The sequence below is a fragment of the Pararge aegeria genome, chromosome 7 (assembly GCF_905163445.1).
Source record: "Pararge aegeria chromosome 7, ilParAegt1.1, whole genome shotgun sequence".
Taxonomy (NCBI): Eukaryota; Metazoa; Arthropoda; class Insecta; order Lepidoptera; family Nymphalidae; genus Pararge; species Pararge aegeria.
In genome coordinates this window covers 4,754,626-4,775,835 of record NC_053186.1, presented here as the reverse complement: position 1 = coordinate 4,775,835, position 21,210 = coordinate 4,754,626, and the positions used below count along the sequence as shown (strand labels likewise).

Below are 21,210 nucleotides of genomic sequence, written 5' to 3'. Positions count from 1 at the left end.
CAATTAAATACATCGATCATGGCTTTTCCAAAAAGAGTAGGTTTGTTATCGTGGCGTGGGCCGTGGCCAAATACCATCCTATCGACAAAGACGTACCACCATGCGATTGACCTTTCTGGTACGATGGAACTTAGAGACCGATTAGAAATGAGTTTGGTTTAATTGTATAACCTGCTTCATTTTTCTACTGCATCATTACTGAAAAGATGAAATTCCAGTCGCTCGCTTAAATTAGTCGGTAGGGTGGTAACTAGTCACAGCCGAAGCCTCCGCCCAGAGGAGACCATATAATATTGACAACTTATAAATTCCCAAATTGCTTCTGCCGAGGATCAAACCCGGGACCTCTCATTTATAATGCCACATAGCTCAGCACTGCGACAGGAAGGACGTCAAACATTAACCTTCTTCTCGTTAGTGTACTAGTATGTACAAATTTTCATTCATTAATTATAATTTCAGATTAGCACCGCTAAGTTGAAAGACCTCTGGATGTTCTTTTGTGTTTTTTTTTTATTATCGAAATGTTATAAGATTGCAATCAGTAAATTACACGCATCAGAATTTATCACTTCTCAAGTTTTTGTATCGTATGTTTGCATTAAAATTTTATTATATTTTTGAATACCATTAGTTTTGGGGTTCCCGAACGGAACTCGTGATTCCACATTGCCCACCTACCCCAAAAACCATGATCACTACATATTATAAAACAAAGTGCTCCTCGCGATTGTCTGTCTGTCTGGGCCCGGAAAACTGAATAACTGCCGAACGGCTTTTCATATGGTTTTACTAATAAACAAAGAGATTCATAAGGAAAGTTTTAGTGTATAATTCATTATGGTTTTCTGTAAATTGGCTGAAATAAAACTATTGAGATAAATAAAAAGAATGTACCTCATGTTTACAGTACTTATGATGACTTAAGAAAACCCCGGGAAAACGGACGGTTCCCACGGGATTTGCAAAAAAACCTTAATTAGCGCGACGAAAACGTGGGTAACCCGTAACAGCTAGCTATACAAAGTGTAACGGATTTACGAAATACTGTTGAAGGGTGCATAAGTCTATTTCATAAGGAGTCACTCTGTAAAAATATTAAATCAAAAGAAGCATATTTATTTTTCCATACAAACTAATTCAAAACATTCTCCGTATTTACTTATGACAACCCTATGGAAGATAAAAGACCGACACCGGACACGTGCATAGTACTTACACTATGCGACGCGTACTTAGTAGAGTGACAGGAGTCACTTGACCTTATATTTGCATGTGGCCGCCACAATTTTACGCTTACTCAAAAATTATTAGCGCTTAAGCTTATATTACGCTTACTCAAAAGCTATTTCGGTTTCACTGATAAATCTCAGAGACATTAAACAATGTGCCTCTAAAGCATCCGAAGTATTTTTCTGTATTTATTTACACGTTGTATATAAAATCTTTTAACCTACAAACGTTCCATGCTAAGTCGCATAAAGAAGTCTAGACGTTGTCTATTTAGTAAAGAAAAGAAGGCTTGAATATCTCGACCATATAATGAGAAACCGAAAATACGACCTACTAAAACTCATCATATAGGGCTAGGTCAAAGGAAAACGAAGCGTGGGGCAATCGTTCGATTCAGAGCCGCGGCACCAAAAATACAAGTTGCCTTAAAGATCGCCGATCTCTTACTTACACAACATGCCACCCAAATTAAAGCAAAGTTATCTCACGCGCACCCTCAATCAGACACACCGAAAGCACACACATACACGCACACAAGTCACGTCAAACTTATAACACCCTGACGTTTTGGTGTCGGGGGTTATTAAAACCTATTTTATGAGTGTAGGACCTAAACGTTATTGGATATTGCAAAATAAACTCTCTAGTGCTTCACTAACATACAATTACCTACATACATACAAGTACCTAATTAATCAATGGCTGCCATTTAATTATAGTTGGACAAAAATTAGATTATGTAATTTCTCAATAGTCTTGGATGGATCATTATTCATAGCGATCAACCGACATCGTACATGATAAACACTCTGGATATGTAACCTTTTGTTTGTTTGAAGGACCATTGGATACCGAACCACCGCATTTTTCTTGAACACAGTTAAAATGATGAACAGGAAAAGGTCGTTTAAAACTCAATAATCTGCCCATCACTTGAAGTGGTGGGCAAGTAATTACAGTTGCTGACCCATAAACTTTGACCTCTGCTCTGTGATACCGCCCTGATAACATTAACAACTTATTGTTTAAAATGTGACTCAGGTGTGTACAGTAAATACTAAAGTCTATTTTTCCTTACCTGTCTTACGATGTTAATAATCTTTACGTTAATTTTGAGATTTAACTTTATTTTAAATTGCTAAGAAAATAATAAAAAAACACTAATATTTTGGCTTTGCACGAAGTACCTTAAGAAAGTTTATCTATTTGAAAAAAATCAATTAAGTATGAGTTTGGTTTCATTTCGGTACACGGACCTTACTATATATATATACTTACCTACATAAACAAAATATATTTTGTTTTTATTTATATTTTTTTTTATATATTTTTAAAACATACTTTACACTAAAAAGTACCTAATGAAAAGAATGTTTACATTTCAAAGCAGTCATTTCTCACTCGGTCACGACATGGTAGTGTTTATGTAAGCACATTGATATTGTTATACCTATTCACTTATTTTTATTTATGCGTAATTTCAATAAATGAAGTCTCTCAAGATTTACTTTGATGACCAAAGCGCCGTGGTAAGTGCGGTAGTCAGTGTGTATTGTAGCAGGGGTACTTTATATTTTCTAAATTGTCTCTGGTATGATTTGGCGAAAGACCGGCATAGATGTATTGCCAAGCGATTTAAGTTTCTGGTGCGATGCCGCATCTAAACCGATTGGGGGTTCGATTGGATATGGGTATAATATACGTAATATATGTCATATATGACGTAGCTTGGCTTGGCGTTCTTGCTCAAAAAATTATACGATGACATACCACGGGATCTTCATATTGCGCCGAAGGGTTCAACTGCCATATTTGCTTCATAAATGTCGCTCGTGCATCGGCTTATTCAGACATACAAAAAAGTGTCGCTTAGACAGTGTTTGAACCGTATCTCAATACGTACAGGCTGATGTGTGTGCCTGTGTGTGTGTTTAACAAACTAGCCCACTGCCATCTTAGACTGCATCATTACTCAGATTTTGCGTGAAATTTCTGTCATGCGATTTCTGGAATTCCCACATTCCCATGTGGAAAGCCAAAAGTAATACATTATATACATTATGACGTAATTATAAAGTCAATATGGTTTAGTTTAGTTTCTGAATTTTGTTACATTTGTTAGCTTTGGCAAAGTGTAGATTTTTGATGTTTAAAAAGCAGAAGCTCATAATAGTAGGGAAAAGGGTGTGTAAAACCTACCATTACGAATTGATACAGAGTGGCGGGCCAAAGCTCCAAACTTGCACTGCTACCTGCGACTTGGTTAATCTTAGTACCACGATGAAAATGCTATCACATTTACGACAACAGAAGTGAAATTATGATAATATACCAAAGTAAAAAAAAATACGAGAGTGAGATGGATATATTTTATTTCTTAGTTTTTTTTTCAGTGTTTTCCCTCTTTCTCTTGTTGATGGGGTTCCTAGGGTCGTAGATGTCAAACCAGTCGTCTCCTTTAGTCGATGCATCCTTCGCTAGGACTGCACCTTTGTCCTCGAAACAAAGTGTGTGACCCATCCTGTAAATAAAACATTTAGGTATAACATGATGATGCGGTGATAGTTTAGTTTTTCGATCCCCTCACGTTTCGACGGTGAAGACAGACATCTTGAAACAACGCGTGGAGAACTCTCTCCATAATGTACTCACAGCCGAGTCAAGGCTATCAATCTGCATTCGGCCAGCATGGTGGACTACGGCCTAAGTATATCCTCCTCATCTTGAGAGGAGACCCGTGTCTTGTAGTGAGTCGATAATTGGTGAATAATGAACATAAGCTAAAGCGGTGATAGCCCAGTTGGTAGCCCTTCGAGTTTACTTTCGGGGTGCCGAGTTCTAATCCCAGCACGCACCTCTAACTTTAAGTTATGTGCGATTTAATTATTAAAATATCACTTGCTTCGGTGAAAAAAAACATCGTGAGGAAACCAGCATGCCTGAGCGTTCTATAATGTTCGCCAAGGCCTGTGGAGTCCACTAAACGGCACTGGGCTAGCGTGGTGGACTACCGCCTTAAGCCCTTCCTATTGTTGGAGAGGACCCGTTCCCTATAGTGGGCCGGTAACAAAATGATTAGCACAGCCTCATAATATTAATTGAACAACATCGAAATTGGACACTCAATGCTCCAAATAAAAAAATATTAAAAATAGTAAACTGAATGAATTTTAATATTTGAAAATGGCGCCATATATTCGGCATATTAAAAATGATACAAAAAAAAATCTAGCCAGTGTCTGTCACTTGGAACGATGTGAGGATTCTAACGATACCTAATAATAAAGAAAATCACATATGGTATTACGTGAACCCTGAAAACATTACACCCCTTTTTTCCACAGTCGTATAAAAAGTTTCCGGTTTTTGTTAGTAACCATGCGAATTGAACACTGCTACTCGTTCTCTATTTCAAAGATGGCAGTTATTTCTATTTAAAAATTGTGATGATCGGTTAGGCCTTCACGGGCAAGGATTCCGACACTCAATTTGACGTTCGATCCATGCCAATGAGTCGAATTATTGACAAATATCAAACTATTATAGTGCTATGAACCCGTTTTTCATTTTTTGCCCTCGTTCTTTCTTCGTCCGCGATTATTACAGTTTCTTTCCAAATCTCGTGTGAACCGTTTTTTTACTGTCCTTTCTACTAGCTCTTTACCCAAAATAAAGTTAATTGGATGCTTAGTTAAGACAAGAAGGAAGGATAGAAAAATTTTGAAACTTTAACGGATAATGAAGCTTAATTACAATCAATGATATCTTACCAATCATCGGTATCGACGTTATCTTCATCTTCTTTTGTCTCTGTCTCGACTTGTGCTTTCTCTTTGATCGCGTGTAACTTAGTTTTGAACTTCGCTAGCAACTGCAGTGTGAAATCCTCTCTGGAACAACATTTTTAATATAACCTTTGAAAAATATTGATTAAAATATGCCTAAAATAGGCTTATCATGTCGTCTTTCCACCTCGTTGGGAATCTACGAACAGTCCGTTCTACGCGAACCCAACGTCCATCAGTTCTCCGAGCTATGTGCCCCGGACACTGCCACTTTAGCTATGTCAGTAACTCAGGCTTTTTTTTTCGTAGAGGTACTCCAAGCACAGCTCTCTCCATCGCCCGCTGAGTGACACTGAGCCTTCTTCTACACCCATACTGCCTTCGTGACAATAAGTGCAATAACTAGTTTAAATCTTGTGACATTAAATAATAGTATGACTAAACTTTGTATAACTAAGATATATTGATCAAGATACTTAAATTATACACCAAAGGTCTGGATATTGAACTTATATTCACCAATTTAACGGAAAAAACAAGATTTAAAATAGTAATGAAAAAACTGTCTAAGAAGACACGTAGAACGCATTTAACTGATTTCATATAATATATGTATATAAAATATAAGTCTGTGGGGCCTGAAACAAAGTTATTGCACTTTTTGTAAGGAGGGAAGCATGATAGTAAGCGACCAAGTTTCCAAGACGTAAGTTGTCACTGGCAACACGCACTGCTCGTAAAACCTAAGCATCAGCTGTGTTTAAAATGAAGATCAAATCAAGGAATTCCTACCATAGCAACAGAAAATGTTAAGGTCCAGCTAGTATTAATATACTAGTGGACACGTACACACATAATCGTGTATTGTAATATTATGTCATTACAAAGTTATGGTTGTTTTTTTACCATAATTATTAGTTATTGGGCAAAAAGGAAGTTATTGGGCACTACCGTCCGGTAGTAGCTTATAACTCCGTTCGTTATAACCGTCCGTTATAACTTCCTTTATAATAATACCTTATTAAGGATGATATAGTGGTGAGGACTGTGGTCTTATAAGTAGTAAGTCTCAGGTTCGATGATCGATCCCAGCGGGGACAATTTAGGGAGGCTTCAGCCTTGGCCCCTTTGCCTTTGGCATTTACCTTGTTTCCCTACTGACAAAATAATTGACCACCAAGCGACATTACAGCGGTGATAGCGCATTTCGCAGGAGCTCGACTTCCCTTTCGGGGGGCCGAGTTGGAATCCCAGTAAGAAACTTTAAACTATTTTAAGTTATGTGCGTTTTAAGTAATCAAAATATCAGTTGCTTCAACGGTGAAGAAAAACATTGTGAGGAAACCTGCATTCCTGAGAGTTCTACATAATGTTTTCAAAGGTGTGTAGAGTCCACCAATCTTCAGCAGGCCAGCCTGGTGGACTACGGCCTTAACCCCTTGTCATTGTGGGAGGAGACCCGTGCTCTGTAGTGGTCCGGTAATGGGTTGATGTGATGAATCGACATTACAGTCAAGGGCTAACCTATAGTGGACTGGACAGCTAGAAAAAATCTGCTACGAGTTTAATCATAATTCACTAATAGCCAAAATATAGCTTAAATGGTTATTAAGCCAGTTGATGCGTGCCGAAATTAACTAGTATTTTAATAAAACCAAACATTTCACGTATCATTAAAATATTATTCTTAATTCTGTGAATACAATTCTTAGAATACAAAGTTCTTAAATGAGTATTCATAAACTTTAAATACAACAAAAAATAAAAACATAAATTTTCATGATAATTATAATGATATTAACTTGTCGTAAAACAGCCATTTCAGCGCTGATTTATTTAAATACGGTATTTTATCTGAAAAATAAGTTAAATCGCCGTGAACTAATACGTACTTTAACTATAATTATCATAAGCAAAATTTAAAACATATTTCAGTAATATTCTCCTTAGAGAGCTCTTATATAATAATATGATACCTATGTCATACAATAATTGTCCGCCATCTTTATTTATTAATTATATTAAAAACAAATGCACAATAAAAATAAACAAATAAGAGATAATTAAATGAAAAAGTATCTTTGCTAAAATGAATTGTTACATCAACTGTTTGAAAAGTTTCTTCCATCCATAAACCATGAAATTAAGTTTTACGTTTAAAAATTTCTGTATTCAGTAACACAAGTTGCTAGTAGCAAAATAGTTTTTGCAAATTAAAACGTTGCTGAGATAGTAATAAATTTATAGATTACGGATAAATTAAATATAGAAAACGGACGTTAGCAAATTAATTTTGGTCCTATCTATCCTTTAATATGCATTTAAATATCATCGCTCTTGACTAATTAAAAATACTTAATATTAATTATGGGAAATCGTCGAATTCATATGAATTGTTAATTATAGCCTTATCCCACGGTCCGTTGATGTTATCTTTCTACTTCTACCATCTCACAAGCACCGCGGGGCAATAACCGCTCGCAAAGAACACAAGAAAAAGATTTATATTAAAAGAAATTATGCATTGAACATAAATCAAGCATAACGGTATACGTACATAAATACCAGTTATTGATAATGTTATAATTTTATTGGAACGTGATATTTATTTTAATTTAAGCTATTATATGACTAGATTTAACAGTTACGGAAAACATCGTGAGGAAACCTGCATGCCTCGATAACATTCTCAACGGCTTGTGAAGTCTACCAATTCGCATTTGGCCTCCAGTCCATGGTGGACTGTAGACAAAACCTTCCTCATTCAAAATTCTAAATTAATTTATTTCAAGTAGGCCTAATATGAGCACTTTGAAACGTCAAGTCTGTCTGTTTATAGCGACTCTACCACTGGTTCGGAAGGCAGATTCTACCGAGAAGAAGCCGGCAAGAAACTCAACAGTTGCTCTTTTCCAACATTAACATCAAATTCTGAGAAGAGAACCGTGCCCAGTTGTGGGTAGTCTATGTGCTATTCCAGACTGTTCTATTTGAGTGCTAAATTTCATCAGGTCCTTTCTACCGATCTCGCGTAATTGAGTAATACCCATGCATCCAAACATTCGCATTTATAATATAAGTAAAAATTTACGAGCTTATAACGTAACATAAGTCTCTCTATTTATTCTTATACTTGCCAGAAAATTGCATCAAAATCGGTCCTACTGTTCCTTAGTATAGCCATTTGATGTCTAAATATCGTAGCAAACCTTACATCATATGGTTGTACAGGCAAAAAGACAGATAAACAAAATTATAAAAAAACTTGTGGTTTGAAATTTCTATCAGACTTATTTCCCCACCACTAACTACTATTTATACCTGCAGTCCCTTGAAGTCCAAGGACAAGTTCGTAACAATTCTCCTTTTCAAAATATAACTTTAAAATAATGAAAATAAAAGAAAACTCCAAAAATTTATAATTTTTTTTTTTTAATAATTATAAAATTAAGATCGGGAAAAATATTTTTTTTTAAATTGTTTTATAGGCTGTTAAAAACAGATTTCAAAAATGTGGCCCTGGATTCCGAGGTATAAATCTTACGGCGCTCCACTATAAAATTCAGTTATTTCGAAAACTCCGACAAACACTACCATTTTATTAATATTTTCTTAAATAGATTTATCACACATAATTTTTGGTGAAGTACAGCCAGGCTCAAATACTTTTTGCAATGATAAATGGCACCTACATTTACATGTTTACTGGCACCAATTGCAATGTTTAAGAACGGTTTAAATATCAAAGCAATCTCTTTATTTGTGAGAGGAGACTTTACTATGGGAAATCGTCAAATTCATCTGAATTATTAAGTATCGCCTCATCCCACGGTCCATAGATGTTATCTTTATACTTCTGCCATCTTACGAACATAACGGGGCAGTAACCACTCAGAAAAAAAACTAAAACCATAAAATAAAACAACAGTACACCCGAAACAGTATACAAAGAAATAACCGTTACCAATAACGTTATACTGAATAACGTTATGAATAGATACGAATTAGATATCGATTTAAACAATTGCGGACTCAACACAAATAGCTTAACGGATATAGTTAGTAGAACAAATGCATCGAACGGCGTCGACAAACGAGAAACGAGGCATACGGAAGAAAATATCGCTGCGTTTATCGATAACGTTTTCGATACGAATGCAGCCGGAACGTTATAATCGAAAAACATAAGATGCACTAACATCATTATCACAGACCAAGCATATATTGTATCTGTGCTGACCGTATCTGTCAAAGTGTGTAAAATAGGTGACAAAATATACCCTATAACTAAGTAGATAAGAACTATTTTAAAATGAACTAACAAATCACCGCCTTCAATATAAAAATACATAATGTAGCACACAACCGCGACAGATATTGTTAAACTAATCACTGTGTGAGTGTGTATCCAATTATTGTGCATATAGATAAACAATATGGCGTAAATCACACATATACACAAACGCTGGACGACTCGAAACGATCCATGCACGGCTTCTTTTAAGGTCACTTTTTCAACGTACAAATTCTTTTTTAAATCTTCGAGGAACTTGGAATCCGTATAGTTATCCGGATAGTCACGATTTTCGTACAAATTCTTGGCCCACGCTTTCTTTCTTATCGGTGGCTTTGTGAATTTCGTTCGTCTGCTTCTGAAAAGGACGGCCATCTTGAATATATAGGGTTCCGTAACTGTTATTACGTGGAAATTCTCTATAAATAAATTACTGTATTTACTGTACATGTTTGTCAGGGTGGGACTAAGAGAATCTAAACAGTGTTGTTTAATTTTTCTTTACCTACATGTAATACCTTTTTGTACTTTAGGCTACCGTACACCAAGGATGCCAACGTTCCCTGTTACTAAATGCTGTCCGTACGTCATTCTGCCTGTTAGCGGAACAAGAAGGTAGAAAGTTAGCAATTATTACCAAATGTGTATATCTATTTGCACTATAGGAGCAAATAAAAAAATAAAACAACGTTGTTCTTCAATCTTACTATGCCAATATTATGTAGTTTTTCTTATTGCACCGTGAAACGCAACCCTTCGTATTGTTCAACTCTCGCTTAGCAGGTTTCGTGTTTTCTTCCACTTTATATTATCACATTTTGCACATTTAAACCGATCTATTGACGTATATTTCTATTCCATAGCTCCTCCACATTTCACTCGTTTACAGCGAATCATTAACTAATAACCGATTTCGATATTATCAAAATGAAATCATTTATTTGATATCAAACTCAATCTGCTGTATTTTTATTTATCTGCGTGTAGTCTTGTAGGTCGTGTCCGCCATGTTGAATTTGTTGTGACGTCACATATGAGAACAGGAGCACTAATGGTCAGCGCACAAGGGGCAGAAAGTGACGAAAGGCGTTTCAATAAAATTATTGTATTAGTCACTTTAATACAATTTCTATAAACTGCCTCGTGGGTCTAGTGGTTAGTAAGTTCAACTGCGCATCACGAGGTCGTGGATTCGATTACCGGGCCGGGCTAAAGTTGTTGTTAAAAAGTATATCGGTACCGGTAATTATCACTCTTCTTAAACTTAAGAGCTAAACTCTTGTCGGTGCAGCTTTTTCCAACCTTGTCTATGGCCTTGTCCATGGCCCTGTCTCTTACCTCTTTGTAAGTTCCCATCCGAACTTTTCGCTTTATTTGTCCAACTAAAGCCATTCTCGGACCTCCTAGACCTCTTTCTACTTTTCCCTCAATTAGATTTGTAATAAATTCATCATGTCTTAATAGGTGGCCAATCATTTTCCCCCTTCTTATTTCTTTAGTTACAAATATATATCACTAACATGTGATAGCCCAGTGGGTAGGGCTTCGACTTCACTTTCGAGAGGGTAAGTTCAAATCCCGGCACGCACATCTAACTTTTCTATGTTATGTGCGTTTTTAACAATTAAAATATCACTTTCTTCAACGGTAAAGGAAAACATCGTGAGGAAACCTGCATGCCTGAGAGTTCTTCATAATGTTCTCAAAAGTGTGTGAAGACCACCAATCCGCATTGGACCAGTGTGGTGGACTACGGCCTTAACCCATTCTTTTTGTGGGACGAGACCCGTGCCCATTAGTGGGCCGGTAATGGGTTGATATGATGATTATAAACACGTGGTTATTATTGTTAAAGCCCACCGCTGTGTCGAAGAGTGGTGGGTCAGCGCTCTAAAAATTCTCAAAAAACGTAGCTCAACAAAAGCGAAATTAGACAAATCTAAAATACATTTTGTTAAAATATGTCTCGATTGAGATAAATATAATGGGTTTTTTTATTCCACTATGTACAAAATAGCCCTTGTCTAACCTAGTTCTAAATGATAATGCAATATAAGATGGCCCGCTACCATCTTGTATTGCATCTCAACTGTGGCAACCTAATCGGTTTCTATGCGGCCTCGTACTGGAACGTCAAATCGCTTGGCGGCAAAATTCAGACCTTTTATCTTTTCGGTTGACTCAGAACTTTCTCCTTTTAAGACTACTGCACCAGGGACGTCAGGAAAATGAAATTATGAAAAGAAAAATATACTCACCTAGCGGCTCCTTTCTTAGGTATTTTCTCCTTTATCTTCTTATACTTCTCTTGCTCTTCAACAAACTGTTTGTACATTTCGTTGTCTGCCTCCAAACTCTTTTCTTTCTTTTCTTCTGTCTTCTCTTCTACGATCTCCTCGTTTTTCGTGCCTTTCATTTCTTTCCTTAACTGTTTTATTTCTTTCCTTATTCGATCTCTGTAAGGTATTTAATTATTTTTATAATCAAAGTCAAAGACAAAATTGTTTTTATTCAAATAGACCTCTAAATACATCGTTGGTAAAAATGGTTTGGTTGTTTAATCACGATCAGTGATAACGTAAAGCTACTAGATTTTTAAACAGGGTGCGTTTTAAGAAGAAACCCGACTCATTCGGGTATTACTTTTGTTGTCACCATCTTACATTGCAATAAATAATAGTTTAAAAAAAAACTAAAAAACACGCTTTTTATAGAAAACCCAACTAAAAAATAGAAAATAAATTTAAATTAAGAATAGTGTTAAAAATTTCCATAAATATAAGTTAATAATAGTGTGAATAAAAAAAAAAAAAATTATTGTAAAAAAAGCGTGGGGTGCATGGTGTCAATAGTTATAAATATTTTATTGACAGATATAAATATTTTATTGAGTAGAGTGAGTGAGTGAGTTATTTTGATAACATCTTAAAAAGCACCCCACGCTTTTATTAAATGATTTTTTTTCCTCGGTCCTCGATATGTCTACAAAGTTTGAATCAAATCTTCAAAAGTTTGATCGTTCAAAGTAGGACAAAATCCAGAAGAAGTAGGTTACAAACATACAAACATACATACAAGTGAAGCTAATAAAAAGCGTGTAATAACATATAATAAAATAATAGGACTTTTAAAATAATATTTATTTAACCCCCCTATTGGCTGAAGGGAGTTTGACTTCACTAAGATAAAATCAAAGGACTCTCCGTTGGTCTTGTAGCTTATACGGCTACGGATCGTTCGATAACGGGTTGGTGCTAAAAATTGTTAGGTTTTTCGCCAAGCAATTAGAAATTTCGTAGCAGCTTAGAAATCAGAAATTTCGTTCACCCCAGTGCCTCTAAGAGCACGGGAAACCACCAATCCCGGTTGTAATCACTAACATGAGATTAAACAAATTTTAAAGCCCTCCAACCCGCATTGAAGCAGTGTGGAGATTCCAAATTTATATGACTGCTGAGCAAAGGGACGCTTATGGGCCTTAAAATTTAAAACTAACCTTTCTTTTAGCCTTTCCATATCCTTATCTTTTCCTAAGTAATATTCTTCTTCTGAGTCACTCTCTTTTCTTCTCTTACTATCGTCATCCCTTTCTACACTATCCTCGCGCTTTTCTGGTGATTTCTCCCTTTTTTTGAGCTTATCCCTTATATTACTGACGGTAGCTTCTGTAGCCATCTTTCTTTCTTCTGTTTCTTTGGGCGACTCTTCTTCTCCTTCTTTCTCTAGTTCTAATTCTGAAAGTTAATGGAACTAGTTAATGGTGCTTCTTCGTACACAGTTTTAATTCAAATAGTTTTTAACATGTTCAATCTACTATACTAATTATAATATAATAAATGAGAAAGTGTGTCTGTTTATACTTTTTGTTACTTGAGATCGGCTCAACTACTGGACCTATTTGTCTGAATCAATCTGTCTTTATATTACATCAATCGTATCTTATACTAGCTTTGGCCCGCGGCTTCGCTCAAGTTAAGTTCAATTTTTGATTTGGTAAATATTAACTTCAAAGGTTTAAAAAAAAATCTTGCTGCTAATAGAAAACTATGAACGTAGACACGTTTTTTTTATTTTTAATCGAAAACTTGAAATCAAAGTTTAATGTATGTAACCTGAAAAATAAATTGATAAATAAGGAATTTTATACAAACTTTCATCCCGCATTTAACCCTCTTATGGTTGGAATTTTCAAAAATCCTTTCTTAGCGGATGCCTACATCATAATAACTATCTGTGTGCAAAATGTCAGCACGATTCGTCAAGTGGTTAGAGCTGTGCGTTGATAGATCAGTCAGTCAGTCAGTCAGTCACCTTTACCTTTTATATATATTGGCGTGTGGCGACTCCTTACCCGAACACGCAGCGAGTGTTGCTAGACCCCACGCCTCAAGAAGAAAATATACGCTAAATATATAATAGGACCTTGGAATTAAGAAATCCGCACAAATGAACTATGTCCCAATACTAGCATGCACTTCATAGAGGCAATATTGTAAGATTAAATATGTGGGACCATCTACATGCCCATTGACCATCTAACATGGCTATTGTACTGCAGTGGACGCCCATCGGTTAGTTTAATGAAGATGCTCACCAGCAGCAGTCTTTTTGCTCAACTTAGGATCTTCAAGAAGGTCGTGCGTGGATTTGGGTTTGCCTCTGAACTCCTGGGCTTCGCCTTCGTCTTCTTCCGCTTCTTCTCCGAACGAGAGTAGTCCAAAGTTCCTGATTTGACACAATTACTTTACTATTAATGATTGCGCACAACATTTTGTCTGTGGAGAACATGACAGATTTATGATTCCTCCAAATGTAATTCCTCCAAGGTAAAAACACTAATAAAAATAATCCCTACTAATATTTCAAATGTCATTGTAAGTTTGTTTGTTACGCTTTCACGCAAAAACTACTTAACCGTTTAACCTTAACCTTTCCTCATGAAACTTTGTACACATATTCTTGGAACTGTTAGAAGTAACATACGATACTTTTTATCCCGACATTAAGCTCGGTTCCTTTGGGAGAGGGGATGAAAGTGTTTGACGATTTCACACCATTACTCCGACAAATTATAACCGATTTAAATAATTATTTTTGTACTGTAGAGGTACTGATGTGTTTAATTTTGCCCGTACTTTATGTGGATCTGAATGTGGTTGGAGATAGAGGACAGAACTCCTCAGCGGACAGCAGCAAACCCCTCATTTAAGGCTTAGCGATACTGAATACTTAATTTTTTTTTAGAACTACAATTAAATTGAAAGCCACATCAAAAAACAAAATCAAACGCAGACGAAGTCGCGGGCAACAACTAGTAAAAGCCGTAGCTTAATTGGAATTTTAAATTTATAAAATTTATAATTCCTCCAAGTGTAGGTAAAAACACTAATAAAAATAATAAAATTAGTTTCTTTTATATGAGAACTGTGCTGTCTGGTGAAAGCAGATCCGAATAAAGTGGGCACTACCCCTAATCACAGGGTTCATGAACGACTATGGGAATACAATGAAGAACGTAGAATACAGCAGCGTCCTCTGTTTTACTACTACCTTCTACCTCGATCACCTATCTACCCGCATGGTAATTTTGGGCAAAACTTCCCAATGGGAAAGGCCTCTAGTCCAGCACTGGACTGTTACTGTTGTTGTGGCTATTATAATATAAAGTATAGTAGCAATAAAAATCGGGCACTGAGTACGTCATCACTTGACTAATAAAACTAAATTAAACCAAAAATCTCCGTTTTAAGTAGGTACTTAACATGAGAGTGTGAGATCTATAAATAAATAAATAAAATAAATAATAAATATACTACGACAATACACACATCGCCATCTAGCCCCAAAGAAAGCGTAGCTTGTGTTATGTGTACTACGATGACGGTTGAATATTTTTTTTTTATGAATAATATACATAAAATACTTATAATATACAGATAAACACCCAGACACTGAAAAACATTCATGTTCATCACACAAACATTTTCCAGCAGTTGGAATCGAACCCACGGCCTTTGACACAGAAAGCAGGGTCGCTGCAAACTGCGCCAATGGGCCGTCAATAAAAATAACAAAAATATAAAATAATAATAATAAATCTTTATTTGGAACAGTTACAATGGCACTTAAAATATTAGCAAGCAAAATAATAATGCCCGTTTTCGCTAGACCTAATGCTTAAATAACTAATGCCTAATATAAGGAGATTCATAGACATACATCGACCGTTCATTAGGCATTCGAATTAGGCGATGCCTAATGAACGTTAGTGGTTTAGGTTAGTGAAAACGGGTATCAGACTCAATTAAACGAAGACCCAATTAGCGAGACTTACTTTATCCCCTGTACCTCCTTCTTTTTCTTCTTAGGCTTGTCATCTGTGTCTATCTTCTCTTGCACTCTAGGAACGATGTCGTCGAAAGGATTTATAAGTACTTCGGTGCTTCGGATTGTCTGAGGATGCTCTGGTCTGTCATCTGGGCCGATTAGACCCTCGGATAATTTAAGCACATTGTATATTGTGTCACCTGTGACAAAATTACTGATTTTATACATTTAAAATGCATATAAAAATTTTCGGACCCGGCAGGATATGAACCTGCGACCCTTGATAATTCCTCAAAATGTAGGTAAAAACACTTATAAAAATTATAAAAAATATTGAGTACTAAATATACAACGACAATACACATATAACCTTCTAGCCACAAAGTAAGCGTAGCTTGTGTTATGGATACTAAGATTGCAGATGAATATTTTTATTAATAATATACATAAACACTTAGGTATAATATACATATAAACACCCATAAACTGAAAAACATTCAATTTTAACACACAAGCGTTTGCCAGGGAATCAAACCACAGTTTGGATTCAGAAAGCAGGGTCGCTGCCCACTGCGCCAATCAAACTGCGCCAGTCAAAGTTAGGAAATAAGCATTTGTTTATTTTTAATATGAAGAGTGGCAAATACTTTCTTGAAAATGCTAAGGTTTTTCGTAGGCAGGAGACAACCATTATATCCCCCGATCACATCCCCTGATAAAGGATAAAATTTATGTGTCCACCTGCCAAACCAGGTGGGCTAGGAGAGTTAAATAGGAGAAGCAGGCAGCAGGTAAATGGGTGAACAGGGAATAGTATAAGTTTACCCCTGTTTATTATTAAATGAATTGATGATGAAAAATAATGTAATATATGTATATTATTTACATAATTATTTCGACACTTGCGCCAATGCTCAGAGAGTTGATAAAACTATGGGAGCAAATACATTTTGTCCAGGGAGAAAAATGTCCTGCACGTGCTAGCAGTGGCGTGCATAGAGGGTATGCACAGAGTATGCAGATGATATCAAATGAAGAAAATCTCCAGTGCGAGTTATAAAAAACTTAAGGATAGACGTTGTAAGAGTTATAAAAAGCCTACTCTAAAGTATTTACATCTCGTACTGGAGATTTTCTTCATTTTATATAATCTGCATACCCTGTGCACACCCTCTATGCACGCCACTGCGTGCTAGCAGTGCTGTAGTATATTAAACCTAGACGGATCGTCTTTGTCGGTAAATAGCCACGACCGAAGCTGCCCAGTAGTCAAAAATTTAAAAATTACATATTCCCAAATTGTCCGAACCGGTGATCCGGGTATCGAACCCGGGACATCTCAATTATAAGAGCACAACTCTGACCATTGCGCCAGGAAGGTTAACAAAGGTAAGCTAAAAAAAGCAAAGCCCGTTTACCTGTAACTTTTCCGAATATTGTGTGTTTATTTTGCAGTTCAGGCGTAGGGCCTAATGTGAAGAAAAACTGTGAACCATTATCGTCTTTGCCTGCATTGGCCATTGCGACAAGACCTCTTCTGTTAAACCGCAGACGAGAGTGAAACTCATCCTAATAAATGAGATTGTATTTTAGTCATTTGTATTCAACACAATAATAATCAGGATTAAAGAATTTACGACTTTAATCCCGACGAACAAGGCAAGCGTAATCAAGTGTATAAAACAAGTAGCATAGGTCTTTTTTGCTTTAAAATAACAGTTTTGCAACACTCGACAATTACTCCACATTGCCGAATTTTACATGCAAACAATAGTAGTGACATTTGCGAATATCGAAAAGCTGTCTTTAAAAAAAGTTAACCTTCAACCCGTTTTAGAGTCGCTAATCTTACCAGCACTGCCCAATGTGCTGCCCGATAAAGTGTTAACGAATTTTAGCTTTAACACAAGGTTTCATTTTTCAATTCAAATTCAAATTCAAATTGTTTTTATTCATGTAGGCCTATCACAGGCACTTATGAAGCGTTCATACATATATGTTTACATAATTGTAAGGGGATGGTGATAACTTCGTACGCCAACTTAAACCTAAAGCTACGAGGGTTCCAAACACGCTCTGGTCTAAGAAGAGCCCACAACCATCTATCTTAGCGGGTAATATTCCTCTACCTTCAACGTTACTCTACAACGCTTCAACGTTCGCCTTCGACCGCTAGCTCTCCTGACGGTAAGTTATGATGCAGTCTAAGATGATAACAGGATAACCAGTATCCGGTATATCAGTTTTATTAAACCCATACAATTATAGGTTTCCACGCGACATCGTACCGGAACGCTTAATTGCTTTTCGGTGGTAACATGCCATCGAGAATTCGGAAATAATAAATTTCGATATTGCCCTTCCCGGGGATCAAACCCTGGCTCTCCCACTTAAAACAACAGTGCACCGATGCGCCTGGAAGGTCACAATAAGGTTGATAAGTTTCATTTTACTGCTATTACAGTGTTTCGATACTCAGAACAGCCTCTGCGATTGAAATGTGCAAGCTATACTATAGGTACATTATGCAGAATATGAGACCCTACCGGTTTCTTTGAGCCCAGGGACTGAGCTCCTGGCGAGCTTCTGCGGTCGCCCTATCTCCTGGCAACACTCTTAGAACTCTTCTGGTCTTCAGCTACAACCAGTTTTTTTTCGCACAGGGCAGTTGGTATACCTAAATATCATTGAAGAAGACTTACTTTAAATGTGGCACCATATACAGACTCTCCTCCGGTGCCATCTCCACTTGGATCACCTCCCTGAACAATAAAACCGGGGACCACTCTATGAAATATTGTGCCTGAAAACAATTAAAAAATATTTACTTCATTACTGACCAGTTTATGCAGATCCACCACAAGGTGGAAATACAACAAATGAATATTATTGTACATTTTGCAGACAATATGCAGTTGTTACGTAGGCATACACACAGAATAGCCACAGTATGCCTGCTAACCAAGAAGCAGCTGTATTGCATCATGTTCTAGATGCGTTGCCGCAGCAAAGTCCGGAGGCTAGCTTTGAATCGTGATGCAATACCTTTTTTACCACTCTTCCTATGGGAATTAATAGTAAGACCTTAGCTAGGGAGCTTGTGCCACAAATTGGCTGAACGTAGTTAATAAGTTAAGTTTTAATATTATAATAATTATTAATGTAATTCTGAGACTAATAAATTTATATTAGTCTTAATATCTTTTTATTCTGCACCCTGGTCTGACCCTAAATATAAGTCAGTTGTCAGTCATTTATGAAAAACATGATATAGAAAACACCTACCATAAACAACTAACAGATCGAAACAGATAACAAGTAACTTTGAGTTAAAAAAAAAAAAAAAAATATTATTTTGCCTGCTTCTATTCTTAATTATAAATTGTCATCTATAACAAAAAACTTAGTGGTTGGAGGAAATGCAGTGAATAACCACACTTCAAATCAGAGCATTATTGAACACTGCATTAAAAACATTATGCACTGTTTATTAGCAAGACCCCCTTATTATTAAACATAGCGCATAACGTCATAATAGTTATGCAGTGCTATATCAAACTTCAACAGACAGCAGTTTCCAGATGTGAGAGTGGGAAAAACAATGTTATAATATAATAATACTAATAAAATTGTACTTAAGATGTTTATTTTCTTACCATTGTAATAACCTTCCATGCAGAGCTGTATAAAGTTACGACATGCTTTTGGAGCCTCCCTTGTCCATAATTCAATATCTATATCGCCTGCTGATGTTTTCAACAGGACCTAAACGTTGAGATATTTTAATGATTATGTAATCTTTTCATTAACTTATGTTCTACTGGTCATTGGACTGGCTGGTAGTTATTGTTGGGCCATTGAAAGAATAATTTCACTAGAGTATTATTTGTTATTTAGTGAATGAATGTATTTGTTAGTGAATGACCAAAGTAACTTTATGTATGCCTTACTAAAAGATAAAAAAACAAAAATTTGGATAAATATACTGTATACAATTTTAAAAATCCATACTGAACTGTTACAAACATATGTATACTGTTTATCATTGTTTTATTGCGCTATGTAACTTTGCATATAATAATGGTTCTGGTCAAGAACTTATTTTCATACCGTAATTCATGTCAGTCAAAACAATTGGAAAAGCTCATTAAGACCCAAATTCTATATATTATTAGTGAATATGTGATAATTTGGAACTTATGATAGCCTAGTAAGTTTCTTTTGTGGGACTAAGTTTGATCTCCATCCATGCACCTCTAACTTTTTGGAGTTTTATAAGCAGTTAAAGATCACTTCATCAAATAACAAACTTTGTTTGGAAACCTGCATGCCTGAGTTCTTTATGATGTTCTCAAGGGTGTGTGAAGTCTACCAATCTGTTTTGAATGAGGGTCATAACCTCTTTTATTCTGACGGAAGAACCGTGCCGTGCCGTGCCGTGCCCTAGTGGGCTGTTAAGAAGTTGAAAGTGATGATAGTGACCAATTTTAAACTGCCACATTGATCCAGAGCTTTGTAAGCACTAGATGAGGTATTAGTCTATTTGCGTGTTCAACTAAGGATAACAAGGTCTGGCCATGAACTCCAGGGGTTGAGATTTTCTGTAAAAATCCTCGGTACCAGCCCGGACTTAAAAAGTGTCACTGTACTTGACCCTCTATTTACGAGAAAAATTACCTTTCCCAAAGCTGGCGGCTCTTGAATATAAATGTTACTCATTTTTAATTACTCAATTAACTTTGCGTAGTAATCACTTCATACTATTTAAACAGCAAATTGTTGATATTTTTCTTCAAACGAAATTGTCAATGGATGTTTACGATATTTGACAATGACAGCCAAATTGTTTTTCTTTTTTCTTTCCTGAATCGAAAACGCAAAGGTATATAGCACCATTCAGCCATGTGTGATTACCCCCACATAATAGCCATTTGACACTTAAATTCACTTGTAAATGTTTTTTTGGGAGCCATGAGCTCTAGCAGTTTGAAGAAGGATATTATCTCTTCTTAAAATTGTATCTTTAATCTTTAAAGTTATCTAAGTAGCGAAGGTAATAAACGAATAACCTTTATACACTTTGGCACAGATATAAACACTCTTGTGAAAGAAACATTTCTAAATCAAGGAATTTGTTGTTAATAGAGAGCCTTTACTTTTTTTCGCCTATTCTCTTTGATAACATTGATGATAATACTTTGCTGATTGTTAATGTCAACTTTGAAATCATAGGACTTTGTTACAATCTTTCAACCTTAATTCAGAGTAGGTTCACGAAATAAAAAGGAGCATAAATAATTATCTATCCGCTGTATTAATATTCTTTACCTGCTTGTAGAAGTCCGTTAAGACCGGATCAGCTGTTTGGACAGAGGCTACAGATCGGGAATATCCGATACCTTCCTGACATCTAATAGTAGTATTTCGTGGGTGCCCGGACCAAATATGCTTTGCCTTAAAATGTAACTTTCTAATAATTGGTGAAAGATTTATATAAAAATAAGAAGCATTTGAGTTAACCGTTGCATGTAAAGTGTAAACATACTAACTTTCAAGAAATTAAATCGTTTT

At 36.0% G+C, this 21,210-nt stretch overlaps 1 protein-coding gene across 2 annotated transcripts; it reads right to left on the bottom strand.

Annotated features, from left to right (window-relative positions):
* Positions 1 to 3,584: 3,584 nt before the first annotated feature.
* LOC120625077 (spliceosome-associated protein CWC27 homolog) lies at positions 3,585 to 20,483 on the bottom strand. 2 transcript variants are annotated; one of them, XM_039891993.1, is made up of 10 exons: positions 20,317 to 20,478; positions 19,296 to 19,404; positions 18,342 to 18,442; positions 17,058 to 17,208; positions 15,647 to 15,839; positions 13,907 to 14,037; positions 12,809 to 13,046; positions 11,571 to 11,768; positions 5,004 to 5,123; positions 3,585 to 3,754 (listed from the first exon to the last, which is right to left on the bottom strand). In XM_039891993.1, the coding sequence occupies exons 1-10, from the start codon at positions 20,356 to 20,358 to the stop codon at positions 3,604 to 3,606; spliced, it is 1,434 nt and encodes a 477-aa protein (XP_039747927.1). In that variant the 5' UTR covers positions 20,359 to 20,478; the 3' UTR covers positions 3,585 to 3,603. The 2 variants fall into 2 exon arrangements, with proteins under 2 accessions (XP_039747927.1, XP_039747926.1); XM_039891992.1 differs by lacking the exons at positions 3,585 to 3,754; positions 5,004 to 5,123 and adding an exon at positions 8,520 to 9,670 and having other exon boundaries at positions 20,317 to 20,483.
* Between the last annotated feature and the right edge of the window lie 727 nt (positions 20,484 to 21,210).